Here is a 25,880-nt window from a genome sequence, read left to right as displayed (position 1 = left end):
AACAAAGAATAGGAGAATAAACTTCTTACTATTATAAATATTGGTGCAGTAATATTATCAGTTGAGAAATACATTTCACTGTTTTCATCACACTCCAGGCATCTTATAAGACATTAAAATCTCCTTTTGGCAAGGAATACAATGAAATACATGTAGTGGATTCAGAAAGAATTCACACACATTCACTTTTAGCACATTTAATTAGGATTTAGATTTAATTTTAAATGGCTAAAATTGCTATTGATCTACACTCAATAATCCACAACTGAGAGAATACATATAACATCATTTATATATATTGATATTTATAAATGATGTTATACAAATGACAATTTGTTTTGATTTTTAATACATTTGCAAAAAAGTCTAAAAAACATATTTTAGCTTTTTCATTATAGATTATTGAGTGTAGTTTGATGAGAAATTTTATCCATTTAAAATCTTCACCATCATCATCATGTGTTGGTTTACACTAAGGGTGTGTAGGCACAGTGGGCACAGGGCACCAACAGCAGAAGCATTCTATAAACCATATTTTTCCCAAATGACAACTCCAACTAATGCTGAAATGTGTTTATGATAATGTACTTTAATCACCACAAGAGGGCATCACAACATGGAGAGGAGGAAAGTTAAAGGAATGAAGGATAAAGATAAAGGAATGAAGGATAAAGATAAAAGAATGAAGGATCATTTCCAACTCCAACCAGATTGGGTATGAGATTGGAGAGAGTTTTAGTCTCTGAAGTTCCTCTTATTTACATGTTTTACTCTGTGACACTATGATTTATCTCTAAAGAACAGGTGTATAAACTGGTCTTGTTTGTAGTATTTGGAGAAACAAGTGTAGGGGTTAAAATATGGAGATGAAGATGCCAAATAAGCAGACTGTTGTCCAATTACTTTTGGTGTCCAAAACTGGAAGGACTATGAGCTGTAAGTTCATCGCTTGTACATGCACATACCTTCCAATTAAAATTTACATTCTGCACTTTAACCTCATTATTTCATTTAAAATCTAGTGTGCTTGAGAATAGCGCAAGGACAACACATTCAACACTGATCAAATGTGTACAGTGGATCCAGAAAGGATTCAGAACTCTGTTTTCTTTATGCACAATGCATATTGTGCTTTATTTTTCTTCAAGTAGTTTTAAAATCTGACTTTGTATTTATTTTATCTCTGATTGTAATTTTAGTTCATTATCTTTATACTTTTTTATTTTTTGCTATTTTGATTTTTTAAATCACAATTCAAGGCTTTACTGTTTTATTGTTCTTATTATCATTCTTTTAATCAGTGGATTTTATTAGAATTAGTTTTTTAAACACGATAAACACAAATACAGTTAACAATAATGAATACAGTTAACATTACCATTAACACGTCACATCAACATTAAGATGCTATGTCAACATTGACCTTACATTAACACGTTACATCAACAATGACCAACACTCTGCACACTTTGACACATGTTTAAATACATATAAAACAAACAAGGTGCAGGTGTGGCCACAAACAGGTCCTCCCACTACAGGTGGCTGGCCAAACCACATGACTCGGGGGAGGTGAGCGTTCCGTGACAGTTAGAAATCAAGCACACAGTTCATACTGTTGGTCTGTCATCCACAATGTAAAAACATTTTTAATATTGGAGCTACCCAGATTCACTTTATAAAGGGATGTAAACAAATGAAACATGTAGCAGGTACCATGGGCAATCTTTTCTAAACGTATTACTACAAAACTCTACCTAAAGAAACAAAGAATAGGAGAATAAGCTTCTTACTATTATAATTATTGCTGCAAAATTACATTATCAGTTGAGAAATACGTTTTATTTTTTTTTTATTGTAGGAGTTCAAATATGGAGATGATGATGCATTACTCACAATCACCAACTCAACATCACGGTGACCCAAATAAGCACAGTTGTCCAATTACTTTTGGTTATCTAAAATGGAAGTACTATGAGCTGTAAGTCCATATGTTGTACATGCACATACCTTTAAATTAAAATTTACATTCTTCACTTTAACATTATTGTTTCATTTAATATCTAGTGTGCTTGAGAATAGAACAAGCACAACAAATTCAGTGTCACGGATCAAATATGTATAGTGGATTCAGAAAGGATTCATAACTCTGATCAATGGTAAATTTCCTTATTTAAAATTAAATGTAAATCATAATTAAATGCTGAAAGTAAATGTGTGTGAATTCTTTCCAAATCCACTACATGTATTGCATTGTATTTCTTGCCAAAAAGGAGGATGCAATGTCTTATAAGATGCTTGGAATGCGATGAAAGCAGTAAAACGTATTTCTCAACTGATAATGTAATTTTGCAGCAATAATTATAATAGTAAGAAGCTTATTCTCCTATTCTTTGTTTCTTTAGGTAGTTTTGTAGTAATAAGTTTAGAAAAGATTGCCCATGGTACCTGCTACATGTTTAATATGTTTACATCCTTTTATAAAGTGAATCTGGGTAGCTCCAATATTAAAAATGTTTTTACATTGTGGATGACAGACCAACGGTATGAACTGTGTGAGTGCTTGATTTCTAACTGTCACGGAACGCTCACCTCCCCCGAGTCATGTGGTTTGGCCAGCCACCTGTAGTGGGAGGACCTGTTTGTGGCCACACCTGCACCTTGTTTGTTTTATATGTATTTAAACACGTGTCAAAGTGTGCAGAGTGTTGGTCATTGTTGATGTAACGTGTTAATGTAAGGTCAATGTTGACATAGCATCTTAATGTTGATGTGACGTGTTAATGGTAATGTTAACTGTATTCATTATTGTTAACTGTATTTGTGTTTATCGTGTTTAAAAAACTAATTCTAATAAAATCCACTGATTAAAAGAATGATAATAAGAACAATAAAACAGTAAAGCCTTGAATTGTGATTTAAAAAATCAAAATAGCAAAAAATAAAAAAGTATAAAGATAATGAACTAAAATTACAATCAGAGATAAAATAAATACAAAGTCAGATTTTAAAACTACTTGAAGAAAAATAAAGCACAATATGCATTGTGCATAAAGAAAACAGAGTTCTGAATCCTTTCTGGATCCACTGTACACATTTGATCAGTGTTGAATGTGTTGTCCTTGCGCTATTCTCAAGCACACTAGATTTTAAATGAAATAATGAGGTTAAAGTGCAGAATGTAAATTTTAATTTGAAGGTATGTGCATGTACAAGCGATGAACTTACAGCTCATAGTCCTTCCAGTTTTGGACACCAAAAGTAATTGGACAACAGTCTGCTTATTTGGCATCTTCATCTCCATATTTTAACCCCTACACTTGTTTCTCCAAATACTACAAACAAGACCAGTTTACACATCTGTTCTTTAGAGATAAATCATAGTATCACAGTCTGAGTAAATTACATAAGCAATGCAATTTTCTGTACCTAAACATGCAAATGTCTTGTTTACATTTACTTTGAAGAACTTCAGAGGCTAAAACAGTGTCCAATCTCATCCTTATTCTGGTTGGAGTTGGAAATGAGCCTTCATTCCTTTATCTTTATCCTTCATTTCATTAACTTTCCTCCTCTCCTTCATCTGCACTCATTAAAGTGGTTTACCTCTCCTCTGTTCTCATTTTACCATGAAGAATTTGGGTTACAATGAAGCCATGTTGTGACACCCTCTTGTGGCAATTAAAGTACATTATCTTAAACACATGCCAGCATTGGTTGGAGTTGTCATTAGGGAAAAATATGGTTTATAGAATGCTTTTGCTGTGGGTATTATTTGTTTAGTTTGCTGTTTTGAATATTTAGAATTTTAATTTATCTTGTTTCATTTGACACATTTGACTTTCAGTTGTCCAAATACATTTTGAAGAACTTCAGACACTGAAAACGCTCAACCCAGATGTCCCTCCCCAAAGAGGAGGAGCTCCAGATAAAGAGGGTGGGCCAGAGTAACCGAACCCCAGCTCTACCTGGACACACTGAGAGGAGGAGAGACCACACCCACACACAGGACCAGGACAGTTTAACCAAAGCCATGGCCCAATAGGCACAGTGATCAGAACTACTGTATCTGGGATCAACTGGATTAGAATAATCAACCCAGAGCTGGTTTATGAGGAGTCCTGCCACTTCACTTTCCTCCCGTTAAATCACAATATGACTGTAGAACACCGGAGGGCACCAGTGAGTCCAAGATGAATGGGAGTGAATGGAGATAAAGCGCTAAAAATGAAAAATTCTAAGTGTCTCACCACTTGGCCGGGATATTCCTTTAATTTTAGAAAGTATAAATATGTATTACACAAAAGATATGAGGAAAAATTACCTGTATATTTAGTTTTTTCTACAGCAAATGGACCTGGGGCAGTAGGACACTAGTATTTGTGCTACAGAATGCTGATGAACTGCCAAAGTAGCTGAAATACTGGGGTCCTACTGAACAAAACACAGACTTGTGTGGTGGTTGTCAAGTTTTACTCAGGGTGGAGCTGAATCTGAATATAATATTAAGCATAACACAAACAGTGGGATTTTGTGCATATTTCATAAAAATATTTTTAGTTTGCTTTCACGAATAAAAAACAAATAGCTGGTGTTCCTCATAAATGTGAAGTAGTTTATTATAATGTTCCTTATCTTTCATTTTCATTTTCTATTGGACCTGTAATTTGTGAAGTTGACTGTTTGACTGGGAGGAGTCCATTTGACTCCATTAAAACAGGGACATGCCTAAAGAGGAGGGACAGCAGGAGACAGGCTCACAGGGACACACCCAGAGAGGAGGGACGGAGGACACCATGCGTCAGGAACACACTCAGAAAAAACACCGTGCCATAACTCCCCACCCCCCCAAAAACCATCCTTTCACTGTCTGAAGGTAAAATTTCTATTAGATTAAGAGCAGAAAAATGTGACTGCCAATTTTTAAATGGAATCTTAATAAATAAAGCATCTAAAATTACTTCATAACAAATACCAACTGTTGTTGCAATTACATTAGGGAGTTTAATTGATTGTTTAAGGTTCTAATCTATGAAAACAAGTGTGTCTATATGGACTTCTATCAGTATCATTCTCCTTTGATTGCTCTATTTAGGCTTCTTAGTCTTTGTCAAATGTTGTGTCTGTTTGGTAGCCTGACTAGATTAATTTGATTTCTTAACAACAAAAATAAAGAGTAAGAAGAACATTCATAATTTGAGGTTAAGATTTACACACAATACTCCATTTTAAACACCAATATTTTACCATTTAAAATTTGACCACATGAAATTTTACAACAGGCTACATGCTTGACAACCAATTTTTGACGGAAACACGAACACGTGAGCATAATACGCTCATATGGCAAGACGAGTTATTAGCTCATCTCAAAAATAGTTAAAACTCTCAACGGAACATTTCACTCATCACTTAAGAAAGTTCCCCGTAGTCTTTATCTTTATCTTGGCTAATCTGTCATAACATTTATTTTGGGTAACCTGTCATAGTATTTATCTTGGCTAAGATGTCGTAGTCTTTATCTTTGCTAATCTGTCGTCTTTTCATCTTTGTATAGGTCAGGATTCTTCTTGGTGAAATATTTAGTCAAGTAGCTGGTGTTGCCTGTTTTGCAGTGGAGAGATTTATAACACCTTTTTCGTAGAGATTTTGTTGTATCCGTTGTCTGGCCGTCTTCATCAGTGATGCAGGCTAAATGTGGCCACACTTGGCTCCTTGAGACCGTCTTTCATTGTTGTTGTAGCCATGCTAGCTAGCTAGCGAGCTTCCCGCCTTCTCGCTGCTCGCGACAGCTGGAGTGTCACCCGTCCGAGTCAAATTAGCACGCGCAGTTTGATTCACATATCCAGAATACTGATTCGGTTCCCGAGGTTATATTGAGTACTGAAAGCATCGAATTTTACAGAATCGAATCGTTTGCTACACTGTAGCATTGAAAAAGCACCGAACCTTCAATGCCTCCTGCAGTTCTAATGAGGGGAGTGTGGAGGGGAGAGGAATAAAATATTAAATTGAATATTTTTGAATAAAATAAACTTAATATGACAAGTAATTTAATAACTTTTAAGTGTAATGAAATTAAATATTGTTTCTTGTATTTACTGCTGATCATGTTTATACATTGCACATATGTTCAGTCCTGCCTTACACCTTGACCTAGGTCTACTGTATACGTGCATTTTTATGTCTTTTGATTTAGTTAAACTACATGTGTGTTTTTAATTTATAATTAAAGCTAATTCATCAGTCCACTTTAGTTCCTCTGGTCTGGGTTTCGAAATGTTGTACTCAGTAACAAAATATTCATAAAAAGTAAAACACTTTCATTAGTAATAGCTGTAATGTAATGAAATTGTTATATTATGATGTTCATGTAAACGTACCAGAGTAAAAGCTGTTATCCAGAGTGCCTCGATGTCTCCCTCTACTGGTCACTGAGAGATATTGTCATATGAGAACGAAAGCGATAGAAGCGCTCTCGCTCTCAAAACACGCAGAATACCTGCTTGCTCTCAGACTTTGCTTAGGTAAGTTTACATTTTTATGACATAAACGAATACGATTATACATTATGGTTGTAAATTAGGCTTTAGTAATTGTTTTAGCACGAGTACTTCTGCCTGTCTTAACTTTAGGTGTCATAGTTTACTAGTAGCAAATTGATGGCCTTTATTTCCTCATAAAACACGAACTTTTACCTTAAAGAGTCCTAAACGCGGGGAGTTCCCCCTCCTGAAGAGACAAACACGGCAGCCCGTCTAATGAAATTTTAGTCATATTTGTACAGCGTACGTTATTAAATCTCTGAACGTGAGAAGTCGCTGTAAAGTGTTTTACTATCAGGACTATATCAGGCTCTCACTGAACAGCCACATCAACGACGCTGCTTTACTTGAACCGAGGTGTAAGCGACACGGTTAAGATGACTGTACCAATATTGTAACATTAGTCATCTTTGTTTCACGGAATCTTTCAGATAAACCTCATATTTACAGATTATATGGAGCACAGACTACTTGACTACTTGTGCTACTTGAGTAGACTACTTGTGTTAGCTAAGGAAGGCACTAATATTGTACTTTAAAGTTACATTTGTTCTCAGAGAAACAGAATGATTGGTGGGAGACTCGTTTGTGGTAAAAAGCTGTTTTGTGGTAGTTTCTGTTGTAAGAAGCACTATAAAACAGAACTGTAGTTAAAATGTATTAAGCAATGTCATCTGAATCTGTCATATTTAGGCATTCATTTCTGAGAACAAAGAATGTTTAACTAATGATCAAATTAATGAGATACAGTATATTATATATATAAATATATAAATTAGATTATTAAATATTTTCATATAACATATATTTCATATATTTCAATATTTTCATTCAGAAAGCTTCTAATTAGTTATTTTTCTTTATTAAAGATGCAGGACAGTGTCTTCCTATTCTGTTCAACAGGAGAAATGTCAGTTAGAAGTGCATAGAAATTAAACACATAAAGACTTAAAACATGTAAAAATATCTGAGGTTTCTGGCCATCATGTCCTGTCAAAGGGGCCATCAGGGCATTTGTGTGATAATATACTGAGAGATTCTTTCTGACTTAATCTGTTCAGTCTGCTGCAGGAGTTAATCAGGAATTATGACAGTAACAGTTTGGTCTTAAAATCGAGTTTGTCTATTAGTTTACTTTTTGTAGGTTGGTGAAGTCCAGTTGGTTCTGTCTGAGGGCTCCGTTCTGAACATCATCCATCTAGACTGTATCATGGCAGAGATGTACAGAGATTATCACAGCATCGAAGGAGGACGTCCAAATCTCTCTGCTGAGAAGTTCACGGAATTGATGATTAACAGGTAGACATCCACTGAGAAAGCGAAAGACTGGAATCAAAGCAGGAAAATTTATTTAGAAATTTAGAAAAATGTCTGATTGTTTACAGAACATCTTAATATGAAATTAACCATTTAAAACAGTACTACAGAGGGTGTTTATACCAAACCTCAATAACCACTGTAAATAGCAGAAAAAAAAAAATCAAATGAATATAACAAAGATACAGATTACTCTTATGCAGATAAATAATGGAAGCTTTACCCTCCTGTTAGCAGGGACCCCATCTGCCTAACGATGGATATGAAGGGAACTCAGTGAAGTAGGGAGGACCTTCACTGAGGACATTTACTGCCAGTTTAATGATCTGATCATCCAGTGTTATTCAGTGTGGATCTGTGTTCTAATGGAAGAACAGTAAAAGAGTGTTATAGCAGGAGGGTGTTAGAACATGCTGGGTATTAAAGCAGGAGTCTCACAGCTGTTTTAAACACACGTGTCTGGTGTCTTTTGTCTGTCCATCAGTGTCCTCAGCACACCCTTCACACACAGCTGCATGCAGTTTGTACAAGTGCTAACTGCTGGTAGAAGCTTCCCTTAGAAAACTACATTACCCACAAACCTCCAGTGGAAAACTAAAGAAGGAATGATATTGTTCTCTGTGCAGGAAAATGGCAGAGGCCAGAGTTTCAGAAGATCAGGACCAGTTCAGATGTCCAGTCTGTCTGGATCTACTGAAGGATCCAGTGGCTATTCCCTGTGGACACAGTTTCTGTATGGTGTGTATTAATAAATGCTGGGATAAGGATCATCAGAGGGGAGTCTACAGCTGCCCTCAGTGCAGAGAGACTTTCACTCCAAGACCTGTTCTATGTAGAAACTACATGCTGGCTGAAGTGTTGGAGACACTGAAGAAGACAGAACTCCGAGCTGCTTCACCTGTTCACTGTTACGCTGGACCTGGAGATGTAGAGTGTGATTCCTGCACTGGGAGAAAACACAAAGCCATCAAGTCCTGTTTGGTGTGTCTGGCCTCCTTCTGTGAAACTCATATCAGACCTCACTATCAGTCTCCTGCCTTTAAGAAACACGCACTGGTTAAAGCCTCCACAAGACTACAAGAGAAGATTTGCTCTCAACATGATAAACTGAATGAGATCTTCTGTCATACTGATCAAAGTTTCATCTGTAATTTGTGTATGATGTATGAACACAAAGGTCACAATACAGTGTCAGTTGCAGCAGAAAGAAATAAGAAACAGGTGAGAACAAGAAATCTTGTAGAACCAGTTTATGGTCGTTACTAAACATTCGTAATAAACAGGATGGATCAGTCAGTGAACATGAGAACAGCCAACACCCATTTTGATGTTTAACACATGACAGTCTCTAATCTCTGTGGAATAAAAGTAAACTTTATCTGCTTAGATGATATTAATGTTCAACGTCACAGCTCATCATTTCCAACCATCTGAACATACTGTATTCACCCCCAGTCTGAGCTACAGGAGGAGCAGAGGAAACACCAGCAGAGAATCCAGGAGAAAGAGAAGAAGGTCCAGGAGCTGAAGCAGGCTGTGGACACTCTTAAGGTGAGTACTGAGCAGAGAGCTGCTGGAGCAGCTATTTCAGAGCTCAGTCAGGCCTCTCCACCAGTGAGCCAGTGAGGATACCAGTGTTTGGACACTTTGGGATCCTACACAACCACAATGTGCACTGTAAGTCATCCAGGGTCACAGTGAAAGAGTGGATGATAGTTCAGCTTTAAATGGACCTCCATCTTGTCTGTGTGTCTCCTAACAGCGCTCTGCACAGGCAGCAGTGGAGGACAGTGAGAGGATCTTTACTGAGCTGATCCGCTCCATTGAGAAAAAGCGCTGTGAGGTGAGACAGCTGATCAGAGATCAGGAGAAGACTGAACTGAGTCGAGTTGAAGGACTCCTGGATCAACTGGAGCAGGAGATTGCTGATCTTAAGAGGAGAGATGCTGAGCTGGAGCAGCTCTCCCACACAGAGGATCACATCCATTTCCTCCAGGTAACAAACTCTGTCTCAGCTACAGAGGAACCTGCTTCTCATCAAGTTTAAATAATGACTCTTCACAAAAGTTTATTAAAAATGCATTAAAAATGCTTGAAATTATATACTGTATTAATTCATTCATTCATGTCCACGATGTTGTTCTCTGTAGAGTTTCCCATCTCTCTGTGTCTCTTCTGGATCTGTGGAGTCATACAGCATCTCTGTTCATCAACATCCCTCATTTGATGGAGTGAAGAAATCTCTCTCTGATCTGAAGGAGCGAATAGAGACATTCTGTAAAGAGGAATTCAGCAAAATCTCTCCATGTGGTAAGAGGAGCAACAGAATGTGGTGTCAGAAGTGGGATGGTGCTGTAGAGACCATCAGGAGTGTGTTCATGGTTAAGAACCCACCCTCTGCTGTTAGGGGGATGGTATAATGCCCAGTGTGTGAACCCTGGTGAGGGACAGGGGCGTGACCCTGGATGATGAAGGGCTGGAGTGTGGAGGACTCATGGAAGGGGTGTAGTGGAGGTGTGCTCTCCTCAATGGGGAAGGCAGTGTGGTGACAGAGACCATCACCCCCTGAAGGAGAGAGGGTGATGTGATGGGGATTGTCACGTCAAGCAGGTGAAACAGCCATAATCTGTAATCTATAAAATATAATCTGGCAGCTCTAATCACACACATTTGTGTGATAATGGTTTGAAAGTGATTCTTATATTAAATAAACAACAACAAAAACATTAAACCTCACCCATATATAGAAACAAACAGAGGAGAGAGAAAGAAGATGTGTGTGTGTGTGTGTGTGTGTGTGTGTGTGTGTGTGTGTGTGTGTGTGAGTGAGTGTGTGTGTGTCTGTATGTATGTGTGTGTGTGTGAGTGTGTGTGTGTGTGTGTGTGTGTGTGTGTAGCGAGTATTTTATTCATTTCATGACTGGCCTTAAATAGGTTACAGACACAGTTAGTTGTATTCCAAAATGTTTAATTACTATGTGAAAATAACATTTATTTCATTTTGTTTTTTATACTTGTGAATGGTATAAAAAGCCTATTGGTGAAATATTTGGTTTCATACACACACACACACACACACCACAAACACACATGGTGGGGGGGGGGGGGGTGAGAGAAAGAAGAGAGAATAACTGAGACACAAATGAAGACAAATAATCTTCCTGAATAAACTGACTGAACTTTGCCAAAGTCCGTTATTCACAGTAAGATTCAGGAATGTTTTGTTTTTAAATAAATAATCCACATATAATCCCACTGTTAGTCTGATCAGGTTCTGGATGGGCCTCATTTGGGCCTCATTCATTCATTCATTCATTCATTCTGTTGGACATTTTGTTTCTCCACAGCTGCAGCAGTTCAGATTTTACCATCAGAGCCAAAGACCAGAGAAGATTTCTTGAAATGTAACACACACACACACACACACAGAAAGAGAAACATGCTGATTTCAGAATTAAATTGCCATTGCTACCATGGTAACAGACATTTTGTAATCATTAACTATTCAACATGGAAATGTATGAGAACTGTAACAAGCACAGATAATTTTATTTTTATTTACATTAATATATTTTGTGAATTAAACCTAAAATGCTCTTTTTCAGATTTCTGTCAGCTGACTCTGGATCCCAACACAGCACATCGTTACCTCATTCTGTCTGAGAAGAACAGAGTGGTGACAAACAGTGTGAAAGTCCAGCCATACTCTGAACATCCAGAGAGATTTGACTACTGGGATCAGGTGTTGTGTAAGGAGAGTGTGTGTGGACGCTGTTACTGGGAGGTTGAGTGGAACAATGGGAGATGGGGAGTGTACATATCAGTCTCATATAAAGATATCACCAGGAAAGGACAGGGTAATGAGTGTGGGTTTGGCTACAACACTCAGTCCTGGAGTCTGGCATGTTCTTCTACTCTCACTTTCTGGCACAACAACATTAATACTGAGATCCCAGACCCACCGTCCTCCAGAATAGGAGTGTATGTGGATCACAGTGCAGGAACTCTGTCCTTCTACAGAGTCTCTGACACAATGACCCTCCTACACACAATCCACACCACATTCACTCAGCCTCTCTATGCTGGGTTTGGGGTCTATGGAGGCTCAACTGTGAGGTTATGTGATACAAAATAATGTTTTGATATTTTACTATTCTAATTAAGTTGATTTAATTAGGAGTCAAATCAGTTTTAGTCTGTATCTACTGTACATACAATAGTCTTTCACACCATATTCACTTAGCCCCTCTATGCTAGTTCAGAATGGGTCATTGCTTCTTTGTTAGTGATGGATCATGTGTGAGATTATGTGATCCTTAATAATGTGTCTGTGCTACATTATGGTCAGTCATGGGAAGATGAGAAATCTATGCACACTGTAACACTGGTCCTACATGATATTGTTCATTTATCCAGCTCAGTCTCTCTGATATTGGTTAGGACTCTTTAGTTTCACTGTTGGTTAGGAATCATTAGTTTCACTGTTGGGCACAATAAGAAAACACAGAAAGAGGCCCATGAGTTTATTTTGGTCAATTACTGTCACTTTTTTATAGTAATAAACATGTACATGTAACTTGATTCCTACATAATTTCAGGATACATTTTGCTTCATGAGTCTTAAAATAATCAGAGGTTTGCAGAGAAACAAGACATTTCAACAGAGGTCTTTCATAAGCTGTGCCAGCAAAGTGTTTCTGAAGTTCAAAGAAGTGAAATCAGCTTTTTTGTGATGATTAGATCATAAATCATATTGTGGATTATCTCTGAAATAAATTCCTCACAATACATGAGCCCATGTCATATCTACACAGGGCCCCATTAAACATAGAAACATGTATCTGGGATAAATTGGATTTCTGTATTTTCTACTGTAAAATTGTATCAGATTGTTTACGTGTTATATTTTAATCAGTGAATTCTCTTCTCTCCATCTGTAGAAACCAAAAGTCCAATTAACCAGATGAATGTCAGTGTACTGTATGAAGGTCCTGTAGTAGATAAACCAGCAGTGTCAGAGTCTTAGTCTGCATTAGCAAAGAAATCCCAGAACAACAAAACAGGGTCACTACAACAAACAGGCAGTGGAATAAACCACTCACCATTCACTAAGAGTGGTGGCAGTACTGCACTAAGACAGGAACAAATAGGCAGGCTTAAATAGACAGGTGTAGTTGAATACAGGTATAATCAGCAGGCCAGTGATGAGGAACATAAACCTCTATTGAATCAAACTATATTCTTGATGTCTCAGAAGTTTCCGTCTGATTGAAACTGTATTTATATAATATTGGGCATGACTGCATGACCCTACATCACATCTGATTCATTTTAAGTCATTTTATGTAACTATTTTAATACATGATTACATGATTCACTTGCATGATTATTATTTACATATCATTATATGATTACATATTTATTATGATATGATTATCATATACTATTCTCTGCAACATAAAGTGTGAATATATTACTTTAATATTGAATACTGGAGTTCTTTTCTCTTCTCCATCTATATAAAGCAGAAGTCCTAGTAACCAGATGAATTTCAGTGTACTGTATGAAGCTCCTGTAGTAGATAAACCAGCAGTATCAGGGTCTTAATCTGCATTAGCAAAGGGCTCAAGAAACCTCATACGCATCTGGTTTGGGCTTGAATGGGTTAAAGTCTCAGTAAAAGCTTCATTTACTTTGTGGGAGTTGTTAGTTTCCTCAGTTTGTAACAGAAGGGCTTTATTTGTTAGGACACATAAGCATTCCTCCCCTTTTACATATTTGGAAAAGAATTAACAGGGATGGTCAACTCCTGAAGAACTAATTAAATTATATTTATTTTTGATCCATTTACTCATTTTTTTTCATGTAATCATTTGAATCTGTAAACTTTAAAGCATAAAAGTCTTGTTGGGTGAGTTACTCTGAAATAAATGTTGCAAAGTTCATCCAGTGTTTGATTTTATTTTTTGCCCATTTATTCCACCAGACAGTAGACAGAAGTTCCACACTGCTGTCCTGTGTTCTACTGGTAATTAACAACAATGTATTATTATTGTCACGCCCCAGTCATCAATCACCAAAGAACCACAAATCACACTTCATAACCACTCCCCTATTCACAATCACCTGTTTATTAGTAATCACCTGCACCTGTCCCTCATCTCACTAACTCCTATTCAAGACCCACAGGTGACCATGTTCAGTGCTTTACACTTCAGCTACTACAGCTGTCTGTCACTTGTCTGTGTTTGTTGCTGTTGTCATTACTAGCATGTTTTGTTTGTTTCTTCCTGTTTTGGGGTTTTTATTAAAATCTGCTCTTTGTTATAATCACTTGCAACTTGCTTTGTTCCTGAAACATGTCACAGTTCTGAGTGTAATGAGGTGACTGAGGGGTGGGACTAGAGGTGATTGACACTTTTTGGAGGTGGAGCCCTCTAACTGGGGACAGTTATAAAAGGGACAGCTGTCATCTTTTGATGGACTTGTATGAAGTGCTGGTGTCCTGTATAAATGTTACTAGGATATATTTATGTTACTAGGGGGTTTATATGGAGCTGTTTATATTGTACTTTACTTTGTCTTGGAGCTCTTTAATCTCTGAATGAGACAAGGCTGCCGCTTTGGCCAAATCTGAAAGAATTCAGGAAACATAGTGCCAGAGGTGTTGTGTACTGGAGATTCATCCAGGAGAAACACCTCATGAACTGGATGTTCACTGGAAATTCATCCTGGAGAAACACCTCATGAACTGTACGTCCACCTGACGGAGTTATTCTCCAAATGGGTCAAACTCAAACAGAAGTAAGTAAAGGTGAGGTGATTATCTTGGAGGATCTTCTCTGGATGAAGAACACAGAACTGGAGCTGTGGATTAAATACTGAAATCCAAAGACAGCAGAATGGCTGTCTGAAGTCTTAATCTCTGCCAGGAGGAGTCAGAAGCCCTGTCACTTCATTCAGTGATGTTACTCCAGACACAAATCTGTAGGGGAGTGTCGTTCCTAAATCCCCATTCAGCGGGTTTTAAAGTTAAACATTCAAACATAAAAATGCAGACTTCACAATTAGTAGAAGAGAATAGCTGGTCCTGTCCTTTCCTGCAGGTTAACGTTAACAAGCATTGCTGAGGCACCTGTATTCACCTTTTTACATACTAGTGTTTGCGTTCACCACCATTAGATCCATCCATACATTAGTCATCATATACATACTGATATTCAACTCCCACACCAGTTGGAACCCATTACCACCACATTCCAAGAGAAGACTTCTCTTAACCTTTTTCTAAAGAAGATTTTTCTATACGGTCCTGAGCCTTGGGGAGAGGTCATATATCTTACCCTTAGGTCCACCAAAGCTTACCCAGGATCCTTTGCTGAAGCTCTGTCCACAAATTATTCTGAAAGGACACAGAATCTTAGTACTCCCTTATGTTTTATGTTATTAATCTGTCTCTTTTTACCGTTAACACTTTTATTATGTTACCACCCTGGCATGGCACTGGTTGGCATGGAGCTGATTGGCATGGTGCTGGTTGGCATGGTGCTGGTTGGCCTGGCGTTGGTTGGCATGGCGTCCCTTCTTCATGCACCAGCACACCAGTCACTCTACAGGCACTTGGGAGCCGCTCGGCAGGTTGTCTCTTCTAAGACCTCGTCCACTGTGTAACCCTGGACTGTGTAACCCAGGACTATGCATCCCTGTACTGTGTAACCCTGGACTATATAACCCTGGACTGTGTAACCTTGGACTATGTATCCCTGGACTGTGTAACCTTGGACTATGTATCCCTGGACTGTAACCCTTGACTGTTCCTCTCTATCTTATCCAGTGTGGTGAGCTCCACGTGCTCTTCTGTCATTCAGGAAGTTCCAGTACTGACTCCTCCTGCACACACACTGCTGAATCCCACTTCTGACATCAAGGTGCTTCAGTGAAGAGTTTTCAAAGAACACACTCTCTTAACAAACACAATAACAACAACAACAACCACACACACAAAGAACACACTCTCTTAACAAACACAACAACAACAACACACACACACACACAAACACACACATACAAAGAGGGTAAATCTAAGCGCTAAATCAAAAAGGAACATGACTAAAAACCTCTTGTGAACATAAGCAAACAAAATCTACAACAAATATTAAATATTAAACAGAATTTGAGTTAATTAAACTAATTAGCTAGCTAACACAATAAGCATTAATTAAACATAATTGAACTAATAAAAGTGAGCTGATGGGCATCCTGGGAATTCAAAATAAAAGTCCTGCAATAATTTTGGGAATTCTTGCCTTCACAATATGTTAACCTGAAAATGCAAATTCGTTTGTACACATAAATGTATTTTCCAAATGTATATAATAATGCTGACAATTTGTACCCATGATTATTTTTTTTAATTCATGTAGATTTAGTAAGGTCCTTCAAAATAAAAGTCTAGGAATAAGACAGAATCAACTCTACAGAAAACTCCCTGTGAATCAATATATTTGTCAAAATTGTATGGGTTATATGAGCAAACTTACTCTTTGATGCTTACAGACCAATAGACTGAGAGGATGACTCATCAAAATATCTTTACTTCTGACATTTACACTGAAGAGAAACTGTGCACCTGTAAGTACGTGTTCTGTGGTCACACATCACAATGTACATCCAAACGTTTGCATCTTTAAGTCACATGTTCTAACCAGTCAAGGACACGGGTGGACAAGGCTGGGAGATCATGCAGAATGACTATTGTCCTGTCAGAAAATGTACATGCGTGGCAGAGTAAAGAGATTCATAGCGCAAGTGCACATAATAATAATAATAATAATAATAATAATAATAATAATAATAATAATAATAATAATAATGATAATAATAACATAAAATGTCCCTAGAAACTGCTACTTTAATTAAGTACTTTAATTAAGTAATCACATAAAACAGGATATATAGATAGATAGATAGATAGATAGATAGATAGATAGATAGATAGATAGATAGATAGATAGATAGATAGAGAGAGATTTTTATAGTGAAGTACACAGTTTCCAGAGAAACAGAACATTTAAGACAGAGGTCCACAACTCTTAATACACACACACACACACACACACACACACACACACACACACACACACACACACACACACACACACACACACACACACCTCTACTGGCTCTACCTAGAGCCAGAGACTAGAAGCTGTAGACCCAACGTACTTTACGATGACTAAACCAACCAAACCATCACCGCTAAAACTCTAGCACTTATTGTTTATTGCACTTATCATTGCACATATTGTTTATTGCACTTATTATTGTTTAAGATAGACCTTATGTATTTTGTACTTCTAGATATCTGCACTAATTCCCTGTATTTCTACAGTATTCTAGATCACTGGTGTCTTGGACTCTAACCTGCTGTGCTGGTTAGGAGGTTTTCCATTGGTAAATGACAAAGCACTTTTGTAAGTCTGGATAAGAGCGTCTGCTAAATGCCGTAAATAATGTAAATGTAAAAGGTGGGTGTGTTTGGTCACTGAACATCTCCAGACCACAGAGGTGATGGGAAGCACTTGTCAAGAGTGGTAACGCTCTTCACAACACACACACACACACACAAACACACACACACACCCACACACACACTAGCATGGCAACTTTTAATGGCCTCTTTGGTTCTTTCATCGGTGTGGTCACACACAGGTGTGGTCACACACAAGGTCTGGTCACACACAGGTGTGGTCACGCACAGGTGTGGTCACACACAGAGGTTATACATCATATCAGTGTTGGCCAAATTCCTTTATTCACATTCCATCTAATAGAGCATCACGTCTGTAATTTCCAACCCATCAAATATATTCCACAGAAACCAGTTTGTCTACTAATACATGGAAGTAGACTTGAATTTGACTTTATTTCTTTAAGAAAAAAAAACAACATATCTCAATTATCATATAGTAACATGGTCAGTGTTATCATGGCAACAGAAGTCCGTTAAAATGAAGTTTCTCTACATCTGTCAGTGATGTGTGACTACAGAAATGCAGAGGTCAGGTTGAATGCTAGAACAGCTCTCCCTTGAGTGTAAGCTGAGTATGACACCGAGCAAAGTTAACATGAAGTATATAATGTAGTGACCACAGTGTTGTAGAGGGGTGGTTGTACTGGGACTTCAGTGTCAGAAGAATGGATTACAGATCCTGACTGGGGGTTATAAGACAGAGAACTTGGGTTATAACACAGAGAACTGGGGTTAGAACAGAGAACTTGGGTTATAACACAGAGAACTGGGGTTAGAACAGAGAACTTGGGTTATAAGACAGACAACTGGGGTTATAACAGATAACTGAGGTTATAACAGAGAACCTCACGACAAAAGCTTTGGGGCTTCCCACCATCGCTGTGGTGAGACTGCATCATAGTGTCAGTCTGATGAGTTACAGATGCATAGTAAAGTCATTAGACCTGTCTGTGTTAAACAGAGTTCTCCATGTTCTCATGCCCGTGTCTACGTGTGCTCCTTGCGCTTCAGAAGTCTCCGGAAGGCTTGTTTGAAGTCCTCGTTGAAGCTGGTGTAGAGGAGTGGGTTGATGAGGGAGTTGACGTACCCCAGCCAGGTCAGCAGGTCGGACACCCGTGGCGATGGCTGAAGCAGCTTCAGACCCGTCAGCAGCTCTTTGATGAAGAAGGGCAGCCAGCAGGCAATGAAGGCCCCGAGGATGAGGCCGAGGATACGGGCTGCCTTCCTCTCCCGCGAGCTGCAGATCTGGTCGCGCTCATCGGTGCCAGCGTCGCCGTCCTTCTCCGGGGACACCACGTGGGCAGCCGCATTGAGGTGGTCCAACTCCATGGTGGGGTCGGAGGTGGAGAGGTCAGACAGGCAGAAGGCGTGCGTGACCCGGCAGTGGTTGATCGAGTTCTGGCTGTCCGTGCTGCGGCTCAGGTGCCGCGAGGAGCCGCGTTTCTGGTAGAGCGTCTTGGCGGCGCTGTAGATGCGCGAGTACAGGACAAGGATGAGCGTCATGGGGATGTAGAAGGCCCCGAACGTGCTGTAGATGCTGTAGCCCACCTGGAAAACACCACAGTGTGAGTCTGAGACACAGGGGGCGCTCTGGAGCACCTCAACATCACCCGATGAACCGTCAGTAACACTAGGGGCCCTGCTGCAGAGATCGTAGAGATGTAGACATGGCAGCATGTTGCCAAAGGGGGCGCCAGAATGGTCTTAGTGATCTTAGACATCACAGCTGTAGGTCCACACACTGGCTCCAGACACAAACCCAATAGTCACATACTGGGACGAGGCGTGGGCGAGAAATGAGACATACCTTCACATTCACACACACACACACACACACACACACACACACACACACACACACACACACACACACACACACACACACACACTTATGAATGCCTGAATAGGTAGAGGGCATGCAGGGACACACTACTGCTGTCAGAACATTACTTGCTTTATTAGACAATACATACTTTGCAGACTGTCAGACCACGCCCCTAGACGCTGTCTTCAGACCACGCCCACAGACACTGTCCTCAGACCATGCCTACACATTTCTCATTTCATACAGACCTGATCGTGCTCAATGATACACACGCTGGCCCTGCCCCTGTCGCCACGGTGACGCCAGAACAGTGGGGGCATGGAGATGAAGATGGAGATGAGCCACACACTGGTTACCATGGCAGCGGCGCGGCGGGCGGTCCTCTTGCGCGCATACTCAATGGCCTTGGTGATGGCCCAGTAGCGGTCCAGCGCGATCACACACAGGTGGAGGATGGAACAGGTGCAGCAGGTCATGTCCACGCTCAGCCACACCTCACACACCACCCGGCCCAGGCACCACGTCTCCATGGCAATGTAAAGGATGCTCAGTGGCATCACCAGTATCGCAACCAGGAAGTCCGTAACAGCCAATGAGCAGATGAGGTAGTTGGCAGGAAGGTGGAGCTTCTTGGTGGTGCAGATGGCAGTGATGACAGCGGCGTTGACGATGGCTGTCAGCAATGTCAGCAACACCAACACCGTCACCACCGCGAGACGCTCTGTAACCATGGTGACAGGCACTGCTGCCCCTGGAGCGGAGGTGGTGTTGGTGCTGTTAGGTAAAGGTGGAGCTCCAGAACTTTCACTGAGGTATCGCTCCATCTCTGCTCCGAGTTGTATCACTCTCGGTGGGCAGGACGGGTCCAGTCTGCCTGGGTGATCCAGCAGGCCTCGCGGCAGTCCTGCAGTGGGGTCAGCGGGACACACAGAACCGATCATACAGCTGATCTCAACTTTAATTCACACTGCTGATCTCAACTTTAATTCACACAGCTGATCTAAACTTTAATTCACACAGCTGATTGCAACCTTAATTCACACAGAATTAAACAGACAGAACTGCCTGGAAACAAACGGATCCATCTGGAGCTTTATTGAGGAGTTTTATTGTGGTGTTTTTATTGCGGTGTTTCATTGTGGTGTTTTATTGTGGTTGTTTTATTGTGGTGTTTCATTGTGGTGTTTTTTAGTCATTTCAGTATCTTGAAAGCTAATGCTTTGGGGATTTATTTTGGGGTCGTATGACTTCTTTTATTCATGTTCCACATTATTTTTAACAAGAAAAGATTATCAGGTTAAATGATCTCAGCACCCTGGCAGATAATTCCATCTCTGAAGCATTTATCATTTCTTAATGTAATACTGTTTTTTTCTACCATCATGATGAAAAGTCTCTAATTAATTTATTGAACAGCTGAGGTGGTGGTTCATAATTAATGCATAATTAATACATAATTCATGCATAATTGCTGTATTCCAGCCTTAACAAGGGACGACAGAAGACGAACCTTCATGAAGACGCAGTCCAGATACGATCAGGCACAGCTGACATTTACACTCATACTCATCACTCACACTGCATACCTCATTCTGTTTTAAAACATCACTTTGACAGTTTTAACTTATGAAATTATTCATTCTTTTGCTCTGTAACTATTTACTTTTGTTGACTTTAACTGTAGCGTCCAGATGAAGAGAGCTATCCCCTGTCCCCACACGCACACAAACGGCCTTCGGGAGGACAGCCCGCCCTTCTGAGTCTTGGTTCCTCTCCAGGTTTCTTCCTCGTGCTCTAGGGAGTTTTTCCTCACCACTGTCGACCTCAGCTCGCTCACTGGGGGTTTGGACTTGGACATTTGTAAAGCTGCTTTGTGACAACAGCTGTTGTAAAAATGAGTAGATAAATAAATTTGAATTGACACACACAGTGAACCATCTAAGGGCATCAGTGGCAAGGAAAAACTCCCTAGAGCATGAGGAAGAAACCTTGAGAGGAACCAAGACTCACGGGGGGGCCCGTCCTCCTCTGGGTGACAACAAACACTACAAAAGCAACAATATAAACCATAAAGAGCACCATAAAGAGCAGAATAAGTAGTGAGAGAGAGAAAAAAGTGTGTGTGTGTGTGTGTGTGTGTGTGTGTGTGTGTGTGTGTGTGTGTGTGTGTGAGAGAGAGACCTATTACAGATAAGAGAAGGAAGATAATATGGCACTTGTCTCCAGGATACACATCCAATAATCTAATCTAATGATCTAATCTGGTTTTGCCATATTTAAATGTTTTGTACTGAAGCAGTCTCTATTCTGTCTGCCAGTGTGTGAGGGGAACCTGGTCCTGGGTGTGTGGTCTCAGAGCATCACATCCACCACTACGACCCACACGTCACAGTGAAGCAGGCGCTTTCTTACCTGAATGGAAGAACAGAAAGTAGACGTTTAATCTAAACTGTGTGTTGGTCTCTTGCATCTTGGTTCTATAAGTGGTTGAAGCTGCCATCACTAGCACTGCTAGTTCATGTGTATCTGTGTGTATCACTCAGGTACAGCTACATGAACATGATTACCAGACCTGCTAACTCCTGCCACCTGGCTGGGCCACATAAAAATGATAATATATTTATTTTGAAAAGAATAAAAGTGCAGAAACCACAGTTAACAAGGTAAACAGGATGGCTAAATGCACACAGAGATAAAGTAGAGATTGAACACCTGAATGAAAGGACTTTACTATTAGGACTATTGAACAGAGTTCTGTCCACTAGAGGGCAGCTGTCAGATGGCACTTGGACACTTGTACAGGATCCCCAGTAGGGTTTATGGGACCTCAGAGCCCCTTCTGGAGGGCTAGTGTTAGGATTAGGATTAAGATTAGGGTTAGTTAGGGTTAGGTTAGGTTAGGTTAGGGTTAGGATTAGGGTTAGGATTTACGGTTGTTAGGGATAGAGTTCAGATTAGGGTTAGTTAGGGTTAGAGTTTAGGGTTTTGTTAAGGATAGAGTTAGGAGTAGGGTTAGGGTTAGTTGGGATATAGGGTTAGGGTTTAGGGTTGTGTTAGGTTTGTGTTAAGGATAGAGTTAGGATTATGGTTAGGGTTTAGGGTTGTGTTAGGGTTAGGGTTTAGGGTTTAGGGTTGTGTTAGGGATAGAGTTAGGGTTAGGGTTTAGGGTTAGGGATAGAGTTAGGATTAGGGTTAGGGTTTAGGGTTAGGGTTAGGGTTAGGGTTAGGGTTAGGATTAGGGTTAGGGTTAGGGATAGAGTTAGGATTAGGGTTAGGGTTTAGGGTTAGGGTTAGGGTTAGGGTTAGGGATAGAGTTAGGATTAGGGTTAGGGTTAGGGTTGTGTTATGGTTAGGGTTTAGGGTTGTGTTAGGGATAGAGTTAGGGTTAGGGTTTAGGGTTAGGGATAGAGTTAGGGTTAGGGTTAGGGTTTAGGGTTAGGGTTAGGGTTTAGGGTTTAGAAAGAGACACAAATGTATGGGTGACACAAGCATCTCCAGTTCTGGGGTTGAAAGGACAGAAGACACCACACATCCTGATTCCATGTCGTCATAGTAACAGTCAAAGAAGGAAAGCTGAGACAGAAAAAGAGTAAAAGAAAAGTAAAAAATACAGAGAGAAAGAGAGAGAGCAAGAGAGAGACAGAGAGAAAGAGAGAGCGAGAGAGAGAGAGAGAGAGAGAGAGAGAGAGAGAGAGAGAGAGAGAGAGAGAGAGAGAGAGAGAGAGAGAGAAAGAGAAATCCTGAGACAAAATTTGTGCAAATCTTGTGCCAAAATGGTGAAGTGGACTGTGAGAGTGTAGCGCACAGACACACCAAATCCAACAAAATGAACTTAAACTCCTTGGAAACACCTTTGTTCAGGCATGACACTAATACGCACGTGGAAAACCATTTTATCATGTTTTTCATTTGGCTGTGTTGGAGAATGAGAAGAAACATGTGCGCTTCAAGGTTAGATTCCAAACGCATGACTGAATTCACCAATGAGGTAATGCAGAGAGAGATAGAGTCTTAGTTTCCCAGTAAGATGTCACGCATGAAGAATCATGGTAAACCCACGAAACAAATCCTCTCTTCAAGTTAATTCTGTTGAATCACACATATCCAGTTATCCACATATCCATATTAGTCTTTAATCTGTTCACATAATCGAGTGATTCTAATGAGGTTTAGCTCTTGGAGAAGGCGGAGCCAAGCTCAGTCTGACCAGAAACACCGTCGTGCTGCATCATTTCTCCTCACCATTCACCATCGCATTGCAGCTCTTTAGCTGTTTTCCACTGAGCACTGGGAACGGACGGATGGACTCGCATGCCGTTGGAATGCGAGTGACCACGGAGGGCTGGTCTGACCCTGGCTACGCTGACAGCCCGTCGGCCGTGGGCGGGAGCCATTATTTCTGTGGGATAATTGTAGCAATTAGCAGATTCAGCATGGCAAGCAGCCAATGAGAGCTTTGTGGGAAATCATCCTGTGTCTGTCTGAAGTGCTTTGTACCTTGGTGTGGAGTTTGCAAAGTGGGAACCAACAAATGTGATGAAATATGCAGAAAGATTAACAGCCTCAGGAAAAAGGATTTTAAAAGACACCTCATAAAGAGAGAACAACACTGAGCAAACACCACTCCTCATAAAGAGAGAACAGCACTGAGCAAACACCACTCCTCGTAAAGAGAGAACAGCACATGATTAACACAGCGCAGTAGTGCTAACACAGGGCTAACACACGGTTAACACAGGGCAGTAGTGTTAACACAGAGTTAACATATGGTTAACACAGGGCACTAGTGCTAACACATGGCTAACACAGGGCTAACACATAGTTAACACAGGGCAGTAGTGTTAACACGGGGCAGTAGTCCTAAGACAGGACTTAGACATGGTTAACACAGGGCAGTAGTGTTAACACAGGGCTAACACATGGTTCACATGGCAGTAGTGTTAACACAGGGCTAAAACATAGTTAACACAGGGCAGTAGTGTTAACACAGGGCTCACACATAGTTAACACAGGGCAGTAGTGTTAACACAGGGCTAACACATGGTTAACACAGGGCAGTAGTGTTAACACAGGGCTAACACATGGTTAACACAGGGCAGTAGTGTTAACACAGGGCTAACACATGGTTAACACAGGGCAGTAGTGTTAACACAGGGCTAACACATAGTTAACACAGGGCAGTAGTGTAAACACAGGGCTAACACATGGTTAACACAGGGCAGTAGTGTTAACACAGGGCTAACACATGGTTAACACAGGGCAGTAGTGTTAACACAGGGCTAACACATGGTTAACACAGGGCAGTAGTGTTAACACAGGGCTAACACAGTTAACACAGGGCAGTAGTGTTAACACAGGGCTAACACATAGTTAACACAGGGCAGTAGTGTTAACACAGGGTTAACACATGGTTAACACAGGGCAATAGTGCTGTTGGCAGTAGTGCAAAAAAATAACAGATCACTGAGGAAAACTATAAAAAGCAGATAAAATAAACAAAGCTATTTTAAAAACTTCTCAAAAAGCTTGTTGTCGAGGTCGCCTGAGGTGGATAAATCTAGTGTCTCTGTCCTTGAGGCTTAAACAAACCAGCATTGATTCTGTTCTCTTCTTCTCCGGTAAATAACATTTTGCCATTGTTGATTTATGGGTCATGACTGGTGCCTGTTCAGACAGGTAGATGAAAAGACAGTAGCTTGTTAAGAGCCTTGCAGACAAGGTTAACTGTCACGAGAGAGGCAGAGTGAAGTGGAGAAAGAGTGAGATGGACTGAGACAGAGCGAGTCAAAGTGAGACAGATTAAAACAGTGTTTATCTAACCAGTCAGCATGTTGCTGTCCTGAATTTGACTGAATACACCTGTCACTTCTGAACACACCATGCCTTTAAAATAATTTATTGATATATTATTTTTGTATCAATTCATCTTTTTCTAGACTGCCTATAATGTTGGTTGTCACCAATTCCTGCTCCAGTTCTGAATGTGTCCTGTTACACTGAGCTGATCTGGAGACAGAAGGTGTTTTTTTTCCCCAGATGCGCGACACCAGATCAACAGGAGGGATAAGCTTCGCCCTTGCCTGGCATCAGGACAGCAGACCGGTGCCCTCCCATTGGTTTGATAACCTTATCGTTATTTGGTCTCGGTTCCCCATGGAGACCCAAAACCAAGCGCTGTACACTCGTGTAGAGTCCAACACTGATTTATGAGTCTGCTCTGGCTGAGGGTGTGTGCATGTATGTATGTATGGCTGAGGGTGTTTGCCTTTCAGAGGTGCAACTGTGCCGAGCCCACTGGAGCAGGAATGTGTTGAGAAGAGCTAACTGGCTGATGGTAATACGTCCAGGCTGTCAGAACGGCGGTGTCCACAGGACCCCGTCAGTAGCTGACCTAAATTATCCATTCACAGACAGACTGTACAGCAGGGGCAAGAATGCAGGTCACAACAAAGCAAACCATCTGTTCAGCTAATGCTTTACACTCAATAAAACACATGTTCATATATGTTTGGCTAGTAGAATGATGGTTCCACAGATATAAGGCTTCTTTGAATGATTGAATGAATGAGTGTAAGTGTGTGTGTGTGTCTGGATGGATGGATGGATGGATGGATATATTTTGTAGATCTGGTAGATCCTAGTAGATCCAAGCCTGATGAGA

At 40.2% G+C, this 25,880-nt stretch overlaps 2 protein-coding genes across 5 annotated transcripts; one reads left to right on the top strand and one right to left on the bottom strand.

The window, feature by feature from the left end:
- The first annotated feature begins 6,469 nt into the window (after window positions 1-6,469).
- LOC113582936 (tripartite motif-containing protein 16-like) lies at window positions 6,470-13,807 on the top strand. 3 transcript variants are annotated; one of them, XM_035528994.1, is made up of 8 exons: window positions 6,470-6,527; window positions 7,676-7,844; window positions 8,489-9,083; window positions 9,318-9,413; window positions 9,625-9,858; window positions 10,013-10,172; window positions 11,210-11,266; window positions 11,468-13,807. In XM_035528994.1, exons 2-8 carry the CDS (start codon window positions 7,756-7,758, stop codon window positions 11,995-11,997), a joined length of 1,761 nt encoding a protein of 586 aa, XP_035384887.1. In that variant the 5' UTR covers window positions 6,470-6,527; window positions 7,676-7,755; the 3' UTR covers window positions 11,998-13,807. The 3 variants fall into 3 exon arrangements, with proteins under 3 accessions (XP_035384887.1, XP_035384885.1, XP_035384886.1); XM_035528992.1 differs by having other exon boundaries at window positions 11,210-13,807; XM_035528993.1 differs by having other exon boundaries at window positions 6,486-6,527; window positions 7,690-7,844; window positions 11,210-13,807.
- Window positions 13,808-17,653: 3,846 nt separating this feature from the next.
- Window positions 17,654-21,634, bottom strand: LOC113582941 (5-hydroxytryptamine receptor 1E). 2 transcript variants are annotated; one of them, XM_035529024.1, is made up of 3 exons: window positions 21,552-21,634; window positions 19,468-20,123; window positions 17,654-18,942 (listed from the first exon to the last, which is right to left on the bottom strand). In XM_035529024.1, the coding sequence occupies exons 2-3, from the start codon at window positions 20,041-20,043 to the stop codon at window positions 18,382-18,384; spliced, it is 1,137 nt and encodes a 378-aa protein (XP_035384917.1). In that variant the 5' UTR covers window positions 20,044-20,123; window positions 21,552-21,634; the 3' UTR covers window positions 17,654-18,381. The 2 variants fall into 2 exon arrangements, with proteins under 2 accessions (XP_035384917.1, XP_026874791.2); XM_027018990.2 differs by lacking the exon at window positions 21,552-21,634 and having other exon boundaries at window positions 19,468-20,208.
- Window positions 21,635-25,880: the final 4,246 nt, after the last annotated feature.

Source organism: Electrophorus electricus, chromosome 8 (assembly GCF_013358815.1).
Source record: "Electrophorus electricus isolate fEleEle1 chromosome 8, fEleEle1.pri, whole genome shotgun sequence".
Classification (NCBI taxonomy): domain Eukaryota; kingdom Metazoa; phylum Chordata; class Actinopteri; order Gymnotiformes; family Gymnotidae; genus Electrophorus; species Electrophorus electricus.
This window is presented reverse-complemented; position numbering and strand designations above follow the sequence as displayed.